We start from the raw sequence: 17434 nt of genomic DNA, 5'->3' as shown, positions 1-17434 counted from the left end.
TGCATTAACTCATCACCAGCAAACACTGGTGCACATGTTGACCCTGTCACCCAATCTTCAGTGCACCTTAACTGTAGTTCCCGAATAGCGTCACTACCACAGGTACACACCGGTCCAGAGCTTTCTTTCACAACACCAGCCCCATTTAAAAGTGAGGGAGAGCTCTACACGCACACAGGCCCTGAATGTAACTCCATACTGCCGTCATCAGCAATGCACTTGGCATCCCATCCCTGCCTCCAGTCCTGCGACGCGGAGGCAATCGTCAGAGCGGATTCAAAGTTTAGCCCCGCTCCCCATCAGCCTTGCCCCGAGGACACCAGCCTGGCTCACTCCCACCCAGCTGGTGCAGCTCTGTTGCTTCCTCCTTCCCCACAGTGCAGCAAATCAGCAGCCCTACAGCAGAGGCTTGAGACTGTGGAGGCCAGCCTGGCAGCCAACAAGGACAGGATCACTACTCTGCTTAACATTATCCATGACCTGGAGACGTGTCACACTCCCACCAGCGGGTAAGAGATTTTTTATGTGTGTGTGTGTGTGTATGCATATAGTGTGACGGCATTTGGTTGGTGTTTCATTGTTGTACAAACAAAACAGTATAGAGAGAACAGTGAGAAGTTACCCTCTGTAGTAACATGACTCATCTCAATAACAACTGTGTTTTGCTTGTGTTACATAATTAATTGCAAAAAGAACTGCTCCATCATGCATGTTAAATTATTGAACTTATGAGTGAACATTTAATATTTTTTGGCTAACAGAAAACCTGTAGGGTTAGATGTGACCTGTAAATTATTAATATACTATGCTGAGTCCAGTACAGGTACAGCAGCCAGAATTTGGTCTGGAGAATTACTCTGAAAAGCTGTCCTGCAGTGCTGATCTTTGGCTTTCCAGTGAGTCATCACTTGCATTTACTGGAACCACTCAGTCGCTTTGTAATTCATGGGCAAACTGGATTGTTTTTCAAGCCACACAACTTGCGTGTGAGTGTGGGTTGATGTGCATTACTTATACTGTGGGGAACAAAAGCTGTTGGCACGCTCACATTGTAGGGACATCATCTTCCTCACGGGAACTGGATGTTGGTCCAGGTTAGGGTAAAGTGAGGTTTAGGTTAAGTGTGTGTGTCTGCATGTCTCTGGACGATGAGAGCACCTGGAAAAACTCACACAGACACAAAGAGAAAAAGCAAAGTCCACACAGAAAGGCACCTGGCCAACCAAAACTAATTCTAATATGTGCACTTTATTACATTCATTAATGTAACAAGGCAACCATCCATTTAAGATTTTATTAAAGTGCTTTTGTGACTTTGTGGTTTGTATAAATGTCTTAAAATCATCAGTTCATAGTGTGAGATGCGAACCTGTAACTCTGTTGCAAACAGGTTTGTGGATGTGTGCCTGAGTGTGACAGAAACCTACTTGGGCATTTCAAGGGGGCACGTCTCAGATAGATTTATTTAGCCGTGTAACTCTTCTGGGACAAATAACACGAATTAAAACAGCCTCCTAGCAATATGTCTCTGTCAATCAATCTCATCCACTGCAGTGTGGTAATAAATTGTGACTGCCTCGGAGGTCATGTTTCAGAATAACTCCTATAATCAACCGATGTGTGACATAATGCATGTTATACATCTCATCGCAGCCAACCGCAGTCTTAAAGAATATAAGAGAAACAGGAGCAGAGGAGGAAATATTATACTCTTGATTTCAGAGGATCTGTGTTTTGGAAGCTGCGCTTATTTAATGTATGCAAATGACTTGTTTTTATTCTAGTCGGCGATGCTGCAAAACCGGACAGGACCTCAGAAACTGCACCACCTGCCAGAAGACGGCTTGCATAGTCTACAGGTGAATTTAATAGTTTCCAGCCTTCACCTCCCCTTTTGAGCTGATACGTGATCAGAGCAGGTCTGCAAAACATTCCTACAGTACGGGACATGTTTGTGGTGATTGTTTATTGTAGTCATGCAAAGATAAACGTAAATGTAAATGTAAATGTAAATAAACTAAAATCAATTTCAATAAGGCGGCATGTATCAGCTTCTTCAAGGACAAGCTCAACATAGAGGCTTTATTTACCATTACAGACGCACAAATCAGCAAGGTTCGGCCACCTTGCCAATTCAGCTGGCAAGCAGTTCCCTGTCTGCCACCCTGCTTACTTCACTCCGCCGAAAATTAACGACTTACTGTATGGGCAGCTCACCAAGTGAAAAGCTGTGCGCTGCTCATTTGTTTCTCACTCAGAACACATAGGGAGATTACGTTTGGCTTTCCGAGCAGATTGTAAATCTTTTGGAGCAACTGTCAAATTTGAACACTTACTCACTTAAGCACTTGTATGTGACTCAGTGGATTGCTGCTACATGGCGAATTTATAATCTTGTCTCAAAATAATAAATCATTCTGCATTTTGATATTTTTACATCCTGTTGAAATTTTAGGGAAGATTTAAATGTGTCTTCCGAAAATAAAAATAACGGGTTAACAAGTTTTGGGTGCAAAAGTAAGAGTTGAATTTCCATCTGCTTAGAAAAACAGGTATTGTTTGACAGATGAGCGTAGCTTTTAGTACTTATACAATACACTGTTGACAATGTAGTATATTAGGACTCACCATGCAATAGCAGTAAGCTCCACTCTTCTGTTTCTGGTTTTAGTTTGTACCCATTAGCTGAGCTGTTGCATCAGCTGGGCACAATAGCAAAATAACAGTTTTAATTGTGCCAGAAATACAGTATATGGAAAGGAGGCAGCAAAAACCAAAGGCCTTCCCATCATCTTTTGGAAGAAGGCCCCGTGCTCTGCAAAGCAAAACCTAAAGCGGCCTTTGTCTTGGAATAATCAAAGCATTCCTCTTGATCTACTTGTTTTCAAAACCCACTTTTGCATGACAAAAAGATGTTATGTTTATTTGCTGGCCGGTTGTGTGTGTCTGTATGTGTGTTGGCATCTGGTATTTGGTCCTTAAAGGCCAGATGGAGGATAAAATATTCAAACAAGGTGTGTGTACCTTCACCAAAAAAATAAAAAATAAAAAGAAATCCTGTTTGGGGAAATGTCTTCGTGCCCAAACTAGCACACAGCTTTCCTCACAAAGGGTGCCACACAAAGCATAGCTTACAGTAATTTGCAGCATGTGAAAGCCCAAATGAAAAACGAGCTGGTGATGCAGATCTGACACATTCATTTGCATTATTTGGAGATGAATTTGCTCCTTTTCGTGTTAACTCGCTTCTGTGTTTTAGTAATTTTTGGGACGCATGTCTGTCGTCTGTGCAGTGTGGAGTACGACTTCAGGCAGCAGGAAAAACGGTTCTTGGAGGTTCTGAATCGCTCAGCAAGAGGAAATAATTCATTCTCCATTCACCTTTCCCAGCCTTTACACTTCAGCCTGCTCAGAAATCTCATCAAGAACTTAACAAAGTCGAAGGTGAAAAGCAAAAAGCTTTGCAAGACCCTGTTCAAATGGCTGCCCAGGAAAATCCAGCAGGCGTAGACCCCCTCAACAATACCTTTGTTCTGCTTAATAGCCATTAGCCTGTGTCACATATGACCAACACAAGCCTTAGCAGCGGACTCTCATTATTCCTTTCCTACCCATAGAATGAGATTATTATGAATTAGGCTCTTACCCAGTAGAGTTCCACTCTCCTGCACATTGTCAAAGCTTATAAGCAGGATTTTGTACTTGAACTTTCCCCTGATCTTTGTGACCTTCATCTAGTATCATCAATAAGGAATTTTATATTTCACTTTTGAAACTTAATGTTATTTTATTGTCAATATGCCTGCTTAAAAATGTATGGCTAACCACAATCACAGACTTCTTAACCTAATTTTACATATGAGATTCTGTTCTCTTTGCACTGTTATTATTAATGCACTGTGAGTTTTCCATGTCACACTTGTCCCTGTACCTGTTTCTTCGTAGAATATACTGTATGTGCAATATAAAGCACTTTTTTGGATGGAATACTTTTGAAATGCAACAATAAATACGAGTTTACTGACCATTTATTGTCTGTACATATGTTAATATCCCCAGCGTTCAGTGCATCTAAACCTTTCCACAACTGCAAACTACCCATACGAGTGCCGAAAATAGAGGCACATTCATTATAATTTTGCCAATTGTGCTGATGGTCTCCAAATCCCCAAACAATCTGAACTTCATAAAAGGCTTCTGAGTAAAACAATGACTAAAGGTTGCAATGAAGCATGAGTCACAATCATCATTTTCACATGCACATGCACATACCCATGAAGACATGCGTGGACACTGAGAAAAAGTGAACTGCTGCAACATGAAACAGAACCTTGCAGATGGCTTGCCTGAAGCTTTCCTAAATGATCAGTGCAAGGCAAATGCAAAAGAGTTTTGGATAAAAGCTTATGAGCAAGAAACACATAAACAGTCCCTGCTTAAGCAGTAAGCCAAGATTATTACACTTGGAGCAGAAGGTACTTAGACGTTTTAATTGAAATGTCTCTAAGACGAAATAATAGCAAGTGAAAATGAAATTCTTGCAACAACATTACTTGAGGGAAATATGGCTCTTGGCAATCTCATGCCTCGAGTAAATAGCAGCTTGAGTTCTGCATTTAGGAGCTACAGTATAAGTGATAGGTTTTATTTCCACTAGAAATCATAACAATGTGTGGACAGCTGCAGTGTCCACTGTTGGACAACTGTACTGTTGTATATGTGAGCTTATAGTCGGGATATTTCTGAAATGATGTCACATGAGTCAGCGTACTCCAACTTTAAAGATTGATTTACTTCTTTCTGCATTTGTTTTGACCCTATGGGAACTGACAGGGCTGGGAATACAATGGTAAATCAGTGTACACTTGATTGTAAAATATAATTTGCTGTCACTAACCATCCCACAGTGGGTCACTGTTTAATGAATTTCGCCCATAAATCTAGCAATCTAACGTTTCCTGCATGTGCTGCAACAAAACTCCTTTTCTTTAAATGACGTTACAGTAGTCAAGTCAAACTTAAATCAGATTTTAAATCATGTCATATAATATTACTTTACAATACGTCTGCTATATTTATAAAGCAACAAACACAAAACAGAAAAGCAGCTTCATTACCAGCTTTGACATTGGATTACTAAGCTTTAGCTATGCTTGCTTATTCTCTGCAAATGGAGCGAATTATTTTCTTCAAGTGATATTTCCAAGCAATATTGCAACAACAGCACCTCACTCCCAAAGAGTCCTGCTCCCAAAGATAAATGGGCCCATAAAATAAGACCAGAACAGGCCAGACACCATATTGCACTTACACTGTGTTATCAAAGAGCATCTCTCCCAGCATGAAACTACTTACATGTTGTATGTGATGATTGATGTGTTAGATTTCAACACAGGTAGTCATATCAGCTCCAACTCTCCTAGCAGCTGTAAAAGAAAGAAAAGTATTACCCATACAGCGGTAGAGAAGAACAATTTACTGTGTCTCAGTTGTGTAATCACAGCAACAATATGACTGTTTCTGTTGAAATGTGATATCTGGGGATAAGGCTGGGGGCAGAATTGAGGAAAATTATCTAATCGATACCAACATGTCTGTTATGCAGTCAGCCACTGAACTGCTGTAGCTGCTGGTGCACTTAAAAAGTAAAGACTAAAGAAAGAAACACCGCCGGTGGCTCTTTAAAGAGTAATTTTGCCTCCAAGTGTTGTTTGTTTGTTTGTGTTTGCCCACACGTTTTATTCAAATCACATTTATCTGAATTTACTGTCCTAAAAAAGTGTATAGCCTCTACATTTGGTTGCGGGGCATCTTGTTACAGCATACTGTATGTCACGTAGCCGTGTTTGTGATTGTGTGTTTCCTTTACTGTAGCTTGTCTTGCAATGATCCTCACAGAAAATCAATGTTTCTGAGTTGGTCTTTCTTACAGTACATGAACATGCCCACATGGCATCTGCTGCACAATGAAAAAAAATATATTACAAAAGAAATCATCAGCACATATCAAGTGCTGGTGGGCACTTTATGAAGAGAAGAAGAAAACCCAACTGAAAAATATCACTCTCCATTATGTCACATTTCTGATATTAACTTTGAATCAAACGACTCCCTGGAAGGTGAAAGAATTACTAGCACTGCCAACACCACTGAAAAGTAACACCCCTGTCTGCAGCTCTGCGGCCCTCAGCTACTTTCAGCTCATTATTTTGGTTCACTGGTCCGTCTGGTTGAGGTCCAGTGACTCTCACCAGCCCCTGCATATGAAAGCTATAGGCAGCTGCCAGCTCACAAACTCAGAAAAGATATACACTACTTTTGCACCGAAAAACAGAAAAGGATTGAGGCCAACTTTTACCAAGTGTTAAAAACAGGGCTGAAGGGTGAATGCACAGATTGACAAGACGAGATGGCAATATCAGTCTCCACCACGGACTAGGATCCCAACAACTATTAGATGAGCTGCTATTAAATGTGCCAACATTCAGGGCTCTAAGAGGATGGAACCTAGTGACTTTGATGATCCTAAATAAAAACTGTGAAATGGAAATCTGGTTTCTCACACATTACTGTGTGCAAATTAAAAGCATTCGATAAATAGTGTTACAACCCTAAGCATGTGTCCAGCGGAGAAGGGTGTCTGCGTCCAGAACCTGAACTGGGAGCTGGTTCCACAGAAGAGGAGTTTGATAGCTAAAGGCTCTGCCTCTCATTCTACATTTAGAAACTCTAGGAACCACAAGTAGACCTGCACTCTGAGAACAGCTTGATTATTAAGTGTTTTATATTTGAGGTGAAGTGTTTTAAGAGCCAATGGAGAGAAGCTAATGAAGGAGAAATATGATCTCTCTTGCTAATTCCAGTCAGACCTCTGGCTGTGGCATTTTGGATTAACTTGCTGTTCCTTTAACCCCAATGACATGTTCCAGTCTGTGTAATAAAAAAATAAAACATAAATAAAAAATCGATAGTGCAGAATGCAGCACTAAGATCTAACAAGACAGGTATAGAGAGAAGTCCATTGTCTTATCCTAATAGATCTATAGTGACTAAAATCAGTGCTGTTCTATGATGTATTCTAAATCCTGACTGGAAATCTTCATAAAAGTTATTAATGCGCAGGTGATCACATAATTGCTTTTTAATTTATTCAAAGAATTGAAAGATAAAGGGCAGATTGGATATTGGTCTATGACTGGCTAAAACCCCTGAGTCCAGAGTAGGCTTTTTGAGTAGAGGTTTGACTACAGCAGCCTTACAGCCTGTGGTACGTAGCCTGTTAGTAAAGATGGATTGATCTGATCTAATATGACTTAACTATTGAAATTAACTCAGTATGATCTAGAGGGTAGAAGCAGTCTAAGTACAATTGAGGTCTTAAAAATAAGATTTGTGAACTGTACCATGGAGCTAGCTTCCTCTGAGGCTGCAGTATTATCAACAACATTATTGACTTAGGTGGACTAAAGTTAAGTTGACTGCCCTCTTCTGTGTTGGTACATGGCTCTGACATAAAAGTAAAATAATTTTGTCAACAGCATTTTCAGATAAACATATACTGTAGTGGAATTTTTTTAGGTGAAGTAAAGTTCAGTGAATTCATATGTTATTATAAAATGGTCAGATAAAATTTAACACAGTATATCAGAAAAAGATCAAGGGTGTGTTTAAAACAGTGAGTGGGTTTATTTACATTTTGAGTGAAGTTAATAGAGTCTTATAGTGAATTAAATGCTGTGTTGAGGCAGTTATCATCAACATCTACATTGATATTAATGTATTAATGTATGATGACTTTATCTGCACTATAAACTAAATCTGATATAAAGTCTTAGAATTCGTAAGGGACCAGAGAACTGTTTTTTTACTTTTCCAGTTTGGATCAGAGAGGCTAAGAGTGAGGCTCTCAAATGAATTCAAACTATGTTTAGGTTTGGGGTTGATTAATAAATTTGAGTGGAAGATTGCTGCTACTCCTCCACCCAGACCTGTGCTTCTAGGAACATGATAATAATATGACTTGGGGGGTTTGACTCATTCAGATGGACAAATTCATCCTGCTGCAGCCAGGTTTCAGTAAGACAAAATAAGTCTACTTGATGGTCAATTACCAAATCATTTACTAACAGGGGGTTAGACGAGAGAGATCTAATATTGAACAGTCCGCATTTCATTGTTTTCTTTTTATTTTGTTCTGTGAGAGGAGTTGCCTTTGTTTTTATTAAGTTTTTATGAATCACTCCTCTTGTGTTGGTTTTTGATATCAATAATTTAGGTGGTCGGGGAGCAGACACTGTCTCTATGGGGTTTTTGTAGTTTTGGGGGGGTGACAGCTGTACGGCTCTTTCCGTCCTGGGCTCCACTCTGAGATGTCAGGGTTTAGGTTGTCTAATATAATCAGCCATATTTCTAGACAGTAGAAACTCACCATCGTGTTTGCTCACATCCAATGATTCTAGGCCCACAGAAGTGGGTAAAGGTGGAACATCTGCAGTCTGAAAACCAGATTTGCTGGAGATTGTGTTGAACTAGTCTTTTCAGCATCCTGTCTCAATTGTGTGGGCAACCCAGAGACCTGAGCATGCAGCTCCAGCTGACGCAGGTTGATTTATTTTTCCATCTCCTGGTGAAGCTCCAGTTCCCTTAATTTGATGACTCTTACAGTATCAGCCTCTAATTCGGCTTTACGCATCTCTAACTCAGCTTGACGAGCTTGGGCTTTGTCCTGAGACTTCATTTGCAAACGTGTTAAACGTACCTTTGAAAGTGCTTTTTCTTCAGATCTATGAGAAAAAGGAGGAGATGTCAGAAGCAGGTGAAGCACTTTTCATTCCAACCCTCAGGAGGGAAACACGCACTTGCACACAATTCTGCAAAGGCCAATGTTGCTGATTAGCATTTTTTCTTTTTGCTTTTTTTTTTTTTTTTTTAGCATTTCTACACCACCTTAAGCTGTGTGTGGCATGAGTGATTCATGCATGGTTTTAATCCAGTGAAACATATGCTAATCATCTGACAACTCAGTACAGCATAAAATGTTCCAGATAGCACCAAGAGTAATAGCCGGTTATTTTCTTAAAGCACCCTGTAAAAGAAAAATGTTCTTTTTGCCAATAGTTTCTAGACTTCTTTAAGAAATACATTATAATTTGACAAAATGTGAGCTTACGTTCAACATGACGGTAGGTTATAATTTAATGCATGTTTTTTTTTTTTTTTTTTTTTTTTTTTTTGTGTCTACCCCATATGACACAGTTTCAGAGGGGAGACATTCATTTCCACTGCAGTGTTTTTCTCCCGGGGCAGCCTGCTGTGTGCTGGCAGACACTGAGGCTGAAATCCTGTGCAAATTGGCCTGTTATTCCTCTTTGCAGCACAATGAAGTAACACTAAAGATGAAAATGTACAGAAGATTAAGCCGACTCGTTCATTTTCTGCTGTTGACGTGAAACTGGAACTATCGCGATAAGGATTTTGATCAGCTCCTAACCTCTCAGTTCTTTTGTGAATCGGCCAGTTTGGTGAAGCGTTGCCTTTTTTTAAACCAAATATGCTTTAAACTTGATCAACCAATCTGCTACAACACTACATTTGACACTTTGTCAGCATATTAAACAATTAGTTGTTTGTGTTCTACATGAAAAAGTGTCCTGGTAGACACAAACAATGGTTTGCTTGTAACATTTGTGCAGAATGTCAGCAGAGACTCAAGCTCTAGTCCTTGTTTTCTGACTTGCATCTCCTCTTGTAAGCAGCATCCTGTGCTGTAGACAACAACTGAAATGTGGGCACTTACAGTGACTCTGCCTGATTTAATTATGTCAACAATGAAATAGTTAAGAGGTTTTTTTCTATCTACAAAAGGGAAAGACTGTCAAGAGGGAGGCCAACTGTGATTTTTCCAAAGACCTGGCTGAAAATGATCAAACATGCTTTTCAGACCAGGTTTCTAGAAACCATAATGAGACGGACAGTGTTTCAACTTGGGATAACTGCATTTCAAACTTCTAATAAAAATGTAGATGGCAGGGAATAATTTGAACAAGAAGAGTGTACACAATGTCCAAAAAGGAAATGTTGAAATTCTGACTGGCAACGCAGAGCACTCATCACTAGATCAGATAAAGCCATTGCAAGCTGATGGTTTTAAAAAGTGACAAAGCCTGTTGCAATAATTAAATGTGATGCTCCAGTCTCCTGCACTGACTACTGACTAATGTCTTCATCAAATCGAGGTGAAAGAAAATGAGAAGACATCACGTTTGTCAGTTGTCAGTAAAGTTCCTTACGTCAGTATTTATTGGTCTGTTTACATCAGCTTGTGTGATTATCAGGCACTCTCTGTATTTATGTTTAAATGAAACGTTCGTCCCTATTTCTCTGTACATGGAAACATGGCTGCCAGTTTGATTCGCAGATGGAAATAATGACTCATTTTGACGTAAAGACTCACTGGCAGTGTTCCTTTGGGGACAAACAGGGGTGGAAGAGGGCACGGATTTGGGGTTTACTCCCACTCCCCCCTGTTAGGATCGAGTGTCCTCCAGAGAGAATTTGGAGAAGCAGTAATCCATTGAGATGGGGGAGACTGGCTTCCCCTGGGATATGCAATATGACAGACCACAATGGAAGAGGAAGGAAGGCACACTAACTGAATTTCCACAAAGCAGAGCAGGCAACTGCTTCAGGCTTTTATTTGGCCTTAGATGTGGTGTAATTTGGCTTAATAACCCTCCATATAATGACACACAGTGAATCCACATATATATATATATATATATATATATATATATATATATATATATATATATATATACATACATACATGCAACATAGAAAACCACCTAATGTTGTTAATGTTGAGTTTACATCAACCCCATTTCCAAACTTTTTAAATGTGTCATCTACATGTGGACTGAACCACTTCTCCAACAAATACTTTACTTTATCATGGTTATAGATGCATATTTATATCTCAACATCCACATAATGGCAAGGCACAATGGGTTATACAGAAATTCATTCCCCCTGCCACGATGTAATAACTCATCTTTTCCTGCCATCAGCATGCCAAGTACTCTGGTCAGCATACTAATATGCTGAACTAATAGTAAAACCTCTCCATGGTAAACATTGTATCTACAGTACCTAACATCAGCATGTTAATAATGTCACTGCGAGCATGTTAGAGTAATGACGTTAGCTTTCCAGAACTGCTGACGTCAACATAACTTAAATATCACAGAGGTGCCATGTTTGTTTATGGGTAACATGTTACGCACTTCATTTTAGCACAGAACCTTATGTTTTAGGAAAAAATCTGCTCCAAAAATGATCCCTTGACCACTTAAGCTGTGGACCAAGTGCAGGGAGCCCTGTTTGATGCATTTTACACTCGCACAGTCTTTCTTTATTTTATTTAAAAGATGGCTTTAATGACAGATGAAAGCTCCAGTTTGGAAGTGCAGCAACACAAAGCGGGTCAGACCAGTGGCCTTGAAACGGTGAGAAAAAGCTTGTTAGTCAGAAACATCACTTCAGGCGCACTCACATCTTGTTAGCACACCAGTGTGAATGAGGATGATTGACAGACAACACAGCTGGAAGGTTGTTTTAATTCCCCTTATTTGCTGAGAAGCATCATATTTCTATATAGTCAGAAGAATCTATCAGGGCTTGCTCTCCTAAAGCGCACATAGGAACACATTTAGTATATAGAATATGCTGGAGCAGAACACTTTAACTTTAATTTAGGGGAACATTAAAATAAAACTGGGTGAACTCGCAGTACATTTCTATATGGACATTTTCAGGTGCTTTGTTTAAGTCAAAAAATGGCAGTCACTGTCAAGTATTGGAAACGTTTCTTAAGTACAAGTATGTTAGCAGTAATACCAAAACTGGCTGCGCATTACACAGTTCAGTTGAACCCCACTCATTTAGTCATTTAGCAGATGCTTTCATCTGAAGCAACTTACAAGTGACACTCAGTACTCACTCATGTCCAGCAGGTGGAAGAAAAGAGCTGTTGTGCTTTATCTTACGTGTGAATACAGAATTCAAGTGTAGCCTCAACATGTGTTACTTTGTTATTTGAGGGGAAGTGCTGAGTCTCTTTTTGATGACTTTACTCCATATCAAACATTGACTTTGACATGAGAGATTCAAGCATTGTTCTAGGCTCTTAGCATTCTTACTCTGAGTTAATGTGTCACTAAAATGTGAGTGGTGGTCCAGTGATTGCACATCTGTTTTATTGCTTGTGCATCTATCGAATTCCTAAAATGGGTTCAATGTTAATCTTGCTTAGTATGACCCATTATTTGATGTAAATGGCATTATGTTGTATTGTGAGTCAGTGGCAAGTCATCTTTGCAAAACTACATTATTTATAAACAGATCTCCTGTTTTAATTTGAGATTCTGCTACAATTATGAAATAAAAATGTAAAATGTATTAAGTAAATAAAGCATGAACATAAAAAATAGCAATGCTCATGAGCTAATAATGAATAAGCACACTGGAAAGAGTAACAAGTGCATGAGTTGGTCTGAGGTGTTTGTTTTCACATGAGGGAGGAGACAGAGAAATAAGTTTACTCATAAGAAGAGCCGGAGAACATTCATGATGTGGGAAGGATGTTGGGACCAGAGCTTTGTGAGGTAAGTAGGGACACTTTTAGTTTTTTATTTAAGTTTTATGTGGAGAAATAAGATAATAATTCTGTAAGATTAAATCATGTTGACTGAATACAAAATAATTGCATTCAACTGGCATCAACTGCATTCAACCAACATGTTAGCTGAATTCAATATTTTTGCTTGAATGCCAATATTTTGAGTTGAACCAACATGATTATATTTTGGTCAACCTGTTGACAAGATAACATTAAATAAAGTAATAGTTAAATTTTTTACTGTTTATTCTGTAAATTTAATGTATGGATATTTTTCATAGTGATTTATTTATATGTCATATTATCCAGGATGTACATTAGGCTTAACCAGTAGAGCAGTAATGTAAATAAATAATCAAGCTAGCTAGAAAGACTACATGCATGACATAATGCATAATGCTACAACTTAATGCTACAACTAAAGTATTTGAATCATCCTGGCTTCGGAGTTATTAATGATGGTTATGTCTTCTTCACAGACGATATGTATACGACAGACAGAATAATATATTATTATTATTATTATTATTATTATTATTATTATTATTATTATTATTATTATTATTATTATTATATGCATCAAAAAGATTGTTCATAAAATTGACTAATTTTAATTATTAAATATTAATAAAAACTATGCCATGCCATCATAAATCGTGTTATTTGCATGAGTGGTGTATTTATTAGGCCCTGCCAATAAAGTCACCACCTTATTAGGAAGGCCTCAAACATGATGGAGTTAGATAAAAGTGCTGCTTAGTTAATCAATTACAACTCGTGGAATCCAACAAACTTCCATTCAACACAATTTCCATATAACTTGGATCTAGCTTTTAATATACATTTGTAAATATTATGAACATGAGTTAGTAATATGTAGTAAGATTCAAAACAACACATATCACAGATATATAAAATATAAAATACCATCTTTATATAATTAAAATGAGGCCTAAATAGACAAAAAGACTGAAGACAAAACAAGACAAAAAAAAGAAAGAAATTCTGAAAAACTGAGCATGTAACTACTTAGTTGTGGCATTAATTTCATGCATTGTTCTTATATTAAAAAATGTCTGAGATGTTATTAAATCCTGTCCTGACAGTTCATGTTGTATTATAAGCAAGGATTTGTGATAATACATGTACCCTTGTCATAAAGTGTCACCATAACAAGCGAATATTTTCTTATCTTTTCTTCTATGTGTCAGGAAAAGAAGTGCAAGAAGCTCAGCATTAAAGGACAAGGCAAGAGTGCAACTGCACTGTACACTAATTTTATAAGCCCTCCACGGATGTCTCTTTGTCAAATTGCAAAGTTATTTACTGCTATTTCACTTGTCAAGCATGGTTAAATAACTCATATATATTGTTGTACACATTGTTGTCACACACTAACTTATCTATGTCACCTGCTGAGCTTAACTTACTCCATGACGCAGTGGATTTGTTATATTCTGTTTGTCTGGCAAACAGAGTATATTATGTTCAGACCTACATAAATGCTATTGGCAGCTGTTAAACAGAAATATACCATATAATTAGAATACACAATATGGTTTGTATATCTGATAGTACTGATCTATGACTTGCAGCTGCTAATTAACACACCCATCTTTGAAGTGGCTCAGTTTGAAAACAGATTAGATATTATCTGGCACATTTTTCTGTTATTTAATTTTCATTTGCTTTATAATAAGTGCTCTCTGACTCTTTATGGCCAGCGAAGCGTGTAGCACTCAATCTAAACTCTGTCAGTGCTGAACAAACAAAGTCACTATGGAAACAGGAAGTGTTATCTCTGAGGCCAATCTGTTGATATTAGTGAAACAACTGCTAACAATTGCTAGTTTAATCATTTAACATACAAAGAGTTTACTTTCCAGCTGGTCAAACTTTGGATGGCAAACCAGTGTGTGAAGAAGATAAAAACACTACTCAATACAAAAAGAAAAGAAACATCTTTAAAATTCTAAAATATACAATAAATGCACACATAAAATATGTGGTGGGATACACAGGAACAGGGTTTGGATTGATTGACTTTATTCCTGTGACAATTTTATGATTGTTGTCAAGCTCTTGCCTCCCATTGACCTGGCAGTAACAGTAGCTACAACATGGTGGAGCCTACGCTTTAGAGAATAGTTTGTCACTGTAGAATTTATAATATGTACATTTATAAAATAATATTTATATAAGTGAGAGTGGAACTTCCTGAAATTCAAGTAATTACATTTATTTTATCTTATCTTATCAGTATTATTCACTTGCATTGTACTTTTTCATTGTATTTCCCAATGTATTATGTAATAGGGCCATAAAGCATTGAGCAAGTCACATTCTATTACAAACAGTGGAACAACTAAACATGCATACTGTGGTAACATTTGTAGGCATCTATTTTATTAAACTTTAGAACAGCTGTAAATAAGTTTTTTAAAAAGAGGAATTCATTGTATTCAAACCTTTTCATTTACAATATGTACTGTAGACTATAATGTCCGCTATATTGTCAAATAAATTGCAGTTTCAGGATTCATATTTGCTTGTAGAATTCTGTATGTATGTTGTATGCGTTATTTAAGCATACAAAAATACTAACTTAACAGTTATACAGTGAAATGTGTTCTTTTTCGAGTAATGACAGTTGTTCTTGTTCTTCACCAGGGGCCAATAACACTGGTACAGTGGAAAAGATTAAATAACTGATCTACTTCCAGTTACTGTCATAGACAGGAGCCGCAGGACAGTTTGGTGGGAAGGCTAACTGGCAGTAGTCGAGACAGTTAAGACATTTTCTACTGGAACACCCACTGCAGCACTGTTTCAGTACATTTGCGCCTGAGGAGTCGGGCACCATGATCTCTACAGCTCTGCTCTGGCTGGCCCTGGTGTCTTTTATCATTCTCACCATTGGTGGGAACGTGATGGTATGTTTGGCTGTATTGCTCAGCCGTCGACTGAGGCGCGTTGCCAACTGCTTTGTGGTGTCATTGGCAGTGACAGATCTCCTGCTAGGCCTGCTAGTGCTGCCCTTGTCTGCCACTGTGGAGCTGCGTGGCAGGAAATGGCCCCTTGGAGGAACCCTGTGTAACATATACATCTCACTGGATATCATGCTGTGTACATGCTCCATCCTGACCCTGCTGGCAATCAGTGTGGACCGATACCTAGCCGTTTCAGCTCCCCTCAGCTACTCTCGGAGAGTTACCCCCATCAGGGTGACACTGGTCCTAATTGCCGTATGGGCCTGGTCACTGGCTGTGTCCTTTGTGCCTGTCCACCTGGGCTGGAACACAGCAGACTACAAAGTGCAGCACTTGGACTGGGCCATAAGGGACGAGGACAAGACAGGAAGCTACTGTCAGTTTGAGTGGAATAACAACTATGTTCTCATTTATGTTATTGGCTTATTTTACCTGCCTCTGCTGCTTATGTGTGGAATGTATCTTTGCATATTCAGAGTGGCACGAGAGCAGGTCAGTGTTTTTTATCATTGGTGGAATATAAAAGGTCGTAACTTAACCCATACATGCCCTTTTGTATCTTTTGAGAGTACTGTTTTGGAACTTAAGACATAATAACTAAATGCATTTAAGTGGAAACATTTGCAGTAGACATTGGAATATGATACACAAAGTCATTTTCACTAGAAATGCAATGCTAAATTATATCCTTTATCGTGAGATCAGTGAGTAATGTTCATGTTCTGTGTCCTCCGTTTTCAGGTGCTACGTATCCGTGCAGCGACTCCATCATTTGCACGCACAACATCAGCCCTGGCCCGAGAGCACAAAGCTACAGTGACCCTTGCAGCTGTACTGGGGACCTTTATCATCTGCTGGTTCCCCTACTTCACCTTCTTCACCTACATGGGCATGAAGGAGAAGACGACCCCCCCTAATACACTTTACTCTGTGGTCCTCTGGCTGGGCTATTTTAACTCAACCCTCAATCCCATCCTGTATCCAGCCTTCAACAGAGATTTTCGCAGGGCTTACGGGGGACTGCTTCGCTGCAGAGGACTGTCTCATCGAAAAGTATCTGTGCACAAACAATTAACCTTCACTATGGGACAGAGACTTTCCCAACGGTCTGACACACACAATTTAGAAAAGTGAAAAAGGGAGAAATCCCTGACTTGCTGTAGTGAAATCCTATTAATCCACGGAGGGATGGAAGCTTGCAGCTACCTTTATGTACATGTTACCAGGATAATAGTCATGCAAAGAAAACTCTAGATGGTCGCAGCATATAAACAGTAACATATAATACACTGACACGCACAGACACACCAGTGTTGGACGACAAAATAAAGTGCAGATAAACCAATTTTAAAAAGCAGAGTTATATTGAATTTTGACACAGTAGTGACTTAAGTCATGACAGTGGGAATAAGCTAAAACAAAAAAGCAACAACATGGAAACACATGGAAAATAACTTTAAGATTAGAAAGGAAAATGTGATGTTTCATTGCTTTTAAATCATTTTAGAAATAATTTTTAAATTGAAATTTCATTTCAATAATAATGATAATGATATGATAATGCATGTATTTATTTATATCACTCTGTATTTATTCTTTTCTAGATTTTGTATGTATTTAAAATTCAATAAAACATATCAAGTGTATACATTTTATACGACAGGTAAGAGTGTCTCTCTTTTAATTCTGTAAATGCTCAAATCGTTTATTGTAGTGCATTCACACTACTGCTCAAAAGTTTGAAATCACTTAGAGATTTTATTGTTTT

The 17434-nt window shown here is 38.4% G+C and overlaps 1 protein-coding gene across 1 annotated transcript; it reads left to right on the top strand.

Moving 5' to 3' along the window:
• Positions 1 to 15537: 15537 nt before the first annotated feature.
• On the top strand, positions 15538 to 16800 carry hrh2b (histamine receptor H2b). Its single transcript, XM_026373255.1, has 2 exons — positions 15538 to 16158; positions 16408 to 16800. The coding sequence occupies exons 1-2, from the start codon at positions 15538 to 15540 to the stop codon at positions 16798 to 16800; spliced, it is 1014 nt and encodes a 337-aa protein (XP_026229040.1).
• Positions 16801 to 17434: the final 634 nt, after the last annotated feature.

Source organism: Anabas testudineus, chromosome 14, assembly GCF_900324465.2.
Source record: "Anabas testudineus chromosome 14, fAnaTes1.2, whole genome shotgun sequence".
NCBI lineage: Eukaryota > Metazoa > Chordata > Actinopteri > Anabantiformes > Anabantidae > Anabas > Anabas testudineus.
The sequence above is the reverse complement of the archived record's forward strand: the minus strand, read 5'-3'. Positions and strand labels throughout refer to the sequence as shown.

Excerpts from the sequence above, each read along its gene's own strand:
- hrh2b (XM_026373255.1), top strand. The coding sequence starts at position 15,538 with ATGATCTCTACAGCTCTGCTCTGGCTGGCCCTGGTGTCTTTTATCATT. Across the intron at positions 16,159-16,407 it reads TCAGAGTGGCACGAGAGCAG|GTGCTACGTATCCGTGCAGC; the intron begins GTCAGTGTTTTT and ends CTCCGTTTTCAG.